Source organism: Asparagus officinalis, chromosome 1 (assembly GCF_001876935.1).
Source record: "Asparagus officinalis chromosome 1, Aspof.V1, whole genome shotgun sequence".
Taxonomy (NCBI): Eukaryota; Viridiplantae; Streptophyta; class Magnoliopsida; order Asparagales; family Asparagaceae; genus Asparagus; species Asparagus officinalis.
The window spans coordinates 131,616,399-131,620,342 of record NC_033794.1 but is presented as its reverse complement, the minus strand read 5'-3'; the positions used below and the strand labels follow the sequence as shown (position 1 = coordinate 131,620,342).

The 3,944-nt window shown below is 35.6% G+C and overlaps 1 protein-coding gene across 1 annotated transcript in view; it reads left to right on the top strand.

Annotated features, from left to right (window-relative positions):
* LOC109826431 overlaps positions 7-3,944 on the top strand; it is a 17,344-nt gene continuing 13,406 nt past the window's right edge. The window contains 4 exon segments of the mRNA XM_020393490.1: positions 7-121; positions 2,455-2,498; positions 3,382-3,496; positions 3,598-3,718. Coding sequence (XP_020249079.1) covers positions 64-121; positions 2,455-2,498; positions 3,382-3,496; positions 3,598-3,718 — 338 coding nt within the window. The 5' untranslated portion in view covers positions 7-63.

The following is a 3,944-nucleotide window of genomic DNA, read 5'->3' as shown; positions in this document are numbered from 1 at the left end:
TCGAGGAAGATTGTGCAGAGCTTGAAGGAGATCGTGAACTGCTCAGAGCTCGAGATCTATGCGATGCTTAAAGAGTGTAATATGGATCCTAGTGAGGCTGTTCATCGTCTCTTGACTCAAGGTGCCCTAGATAAGAAATTTGTTTTTTTTTTGTTTTGTGAATTTAGGGCTTTTTAAATGCTATCTAGTTTAACAGCTGAAGTGTGAACTAGTTGTGGGTGGGTGAATTCGTTTTGGATTGTGTCAAAAATGGGATCTTTTTACTGTCTTTTGGTTCTTCGTTAAGATTTTGAGTAGATTTCAGGGTTCATATGGGGTCTTTTCGTGTTCGTAGTAGTGGAATTTGAACTGGAGGAAATCAAATTAAGTTATTTGATTGAATTAATCTGAATTAGTTGTTGGTTGGTTAATTGGATTTGAGCTATCCTGAAAAAATGCGATCTTTTTAGTGGGTTTTGGTTATTTGTTACTTCCTTTCCTTTTTTTTTTCAATTTATGTTCATAGTAGTGGAATTTGAACTGGATAAACTTAGATTGAGTTAATTTGAATTGATTTGTTCTGCTTGGTTGCTTTTTTTCTTTTGTGTAGGCATTAGTATTTCTAGTAAGTTTTTGCCGGTGCATCTTCTTTCCTTTAAAAGCTGAAAACTTGGACTGAATGATACTGAGGGAGAGAATAAATGATCTCGTTATGTCCATTTTATAATAGGAAAAGCCGACCGTTTTACTTGCTTTTATTGTTCAGTATCAATTTTACTTAAAATTGACCTCTTTCAATGAAAAATTAGATTCGGATATGAATCATACTCTCTCTGTTGTGTACTGATGAGGTAGTAAGCTTAGAATAGGAAGAACTTGGACAGAATGATCTAGAAAGAGAGAAACTCACCCTATGTTTTCTTCATTGGATGGGCCCTTCTTGTAGCAGTTCTTTTGCTTTGATTTGTAACAGATGTTAATACTTATTCTGTAGTTATTGGTCTTCCCTTTCAAAAATAGCTGCTTTGAGTGGTCTGCAACAACTTTTTATACATTCATAATGTACACCTAAGATCAGAGTACACAAGAGGAAGGGAATTTTTTTAGGAGGATGAGATGGTCATGGTCCATTTTGGAATTGATTGGATTAGATGTTGCTCTCTTTGTTAGTGTACTTATGCATCAATTCACGCTCTCCTTTTTAATGTTTTAAATGTCGGCCGACATGTCGGATTTAGGAGCCGACCGACACGATATGGAGCTTTTCAATGCGTATTGCATTTTTAGGGTTCATGTTGGATATATCGTGGGACATGTCCGATATGTCAGGCGGATATATCGGGGGACATGTCGGCTGTGTCGGTCGATTTTTCAGTCTGAAAAATCGGCTGACTTTTTGTTCTTTTGGTTATGTATATCTAATCAGGTTTGGGTTTAAATTATTAATTTCTTAGTATAGCTTCCAAAGATAAAACCTGATCAGTTAGGGAAAATAGAAAAACAATTGAAATCATTTCCATCGCTCATCTTCTCTCTCCCCTTCGACATCTCATCGGTCTCTTCTTCGAGCTGATCCGTCGATATTAATATCGAGTGATCTTCTCTTTCCTTAACCATCTCACTTCTTTCCTTCAACATCAACCCTAAGTATCATAAGTTATTTACTTTTTTATATGTTTAGACAATAGAATTTATTAAGTATGTTTAGGTTTATTTATGATATTTATATTACACATATGCACGCCATCCGATATGACAATCCGATATGTTTTTCATGTCTCCCGACATATTCCCGATTTTCGCTACCCGACATGAATTTTAGCCATCCGACATGAACCCGACATCCAACATTTAAAACATTGCTCCCTTTAATTCACTTCTTTGTCCATTACTTCTTTATTCTTCAATTTTTAAGTTAATTTGTTTTGGTGTTTTCCTTTATGTCACAATCCATAACAGTGTTTTTTCCTTTTTTTGCACCAATTGATGATACCTATTTGTGGTCAGTGTCTTAAGTATAATTCAATAGTATTTATATTTTAACGCTGGACAATAAAAATTCAAAATGTGATCAAGTGATAATAACGGTGGGTTTTTGAATTCGATCAACCTGTCAGTAATTATTTGGTTCTTAAAGTTAAGCTGTTAATATCTATCTTTATTTTCTTCCCCTCGCTTCTCTGTTTGTTTGTTATCAGTAGCTCTTTTGCTTCAAATCTATAGTTTATTTCCTTTTCATATATTAGATTTGAACCATTATTAAGTTAAGTTGCTAATATGATATATCTCTTTTCTCTTTGTCGTGCCTTATTTTTTGGATAGCAAATGCTGCTTATAGATGGTGTTAATTGATAAAACATCTTTCCTGCTGTTATTTGATTGCTTTGCTGTCTATATCACTTGCATATTTTGGCAATACCTGAGATCTTATGCTTTGATAACTGAAAGTCTAATTCAAGGATTCTTAATGTGTAGATGCTTTTCATGAGGTGAAGAGCAAACGGGAGAAGAAAAAGGAGGTTAGCATGTTTTGAAATTTTATTTCGCAACAAATATTTAAGTCCCAGATGCCCAGTCACTAAGGGTGAATTATTGATTTTTTTACTTATATATTAGTTTACCTGTACTTCCAAATTTGTTTTATTCTTCGTAGCATGAAGACTGGTTGTACTTCAACTTGACATAATTACTGGACAACACTTGGCTCTATTTCTGATGTCCACATTAAATTACTGTAGGGAATTTTAAATTAGAGCCAAGTTCTTGGATTTACTTATTTTCAAGGCAATAGTTCAGTGGTGGTCCCTCAAGTATTCATTGTATATCATCTAACTCCTTTATGTTTGGAAATCATCAGTTGAGGTCCCTAACCTTACCTCTATCATCAGCATAGCTCCATTTTACAAAATTATATTTAAAGTTTTAAACTGCTGAGGTGTCAGTGATGTAGCAGGACAACCCTGTAATTTATTAACTTTTTTGCTGACCAGCTGCCCCCACCTCACTGACTCATCGTAAGATTTAACAAAAGTTTGTAAAAAAGGTTCTGGGCTGATGGCGGAGGTAATGTTAGGGACTCCCGCTGATGACTTCCAAACATAAAGGACTCATATGCTATTTTGCCAATATATAAGCGAGCCTCTTGAAGTTTTGCCTGATTTCAAGGTTATTCTCTGATAAAGTATCGGATCCTTGTTGTCGCGTCGTAGTTATTTTACGGTCTTGGTATTTCTTTATAATGTTATGATGATTTTGTGAATGATATTATGGGGCTTACTCTACTTGGTTGTCCGCTTCATAGCTAAAAGTTTCCCAATATTCTGAAAGCAAAATTCTTTTTCATATCACTTGAATTGCTCTGTTTAATCCTTCTTATCCATTTGTTTTACCTTCTTTCTTTAGACAAAAGACACCCCAGACTCCAGGTCACGATCTGTGAGTATCAACCAACATCATGGAGCTAGAGGTGGCACTGATCGTGGGGGACGTGCTAGTTCCAACCAGAATAGCTCCTACAGTATGTGGACCATTGCTACTTTTTTATATTACTTGAAAAGGCTTCCGTAGCACTTCTTTAGCCATTTATTTAATTTAGTCCTTTCCCCTTTGTGCTGGTAGATTATGGAGCTTCTCACGCTAAACCTGCGCACAAAAAAGAAAATGGGACAAATATTGGTCCTGCTCTTGCTGGATCTGGCACTGGAGGAAGTAATCTCAACCGAAGATCAGCAACATTTTGGTTGGTATTTCTAAACTTGATACCAGAAACATTATGGGCTCCCAGAAAATTGAAGATCCGATGACTATTGTGCATCAAATACGTCATTCAAAAAAAAAAAATCTTGTCGTACCATCAAAATATTGTTCTACGCTAATCTGAAATTAACGCATCAGTAACGGTGCATGGAAAGCAAAGCTTGTGTGGTCCTTGTTGAGCTGAAGGAATATCCCCTAAACTATTGTTA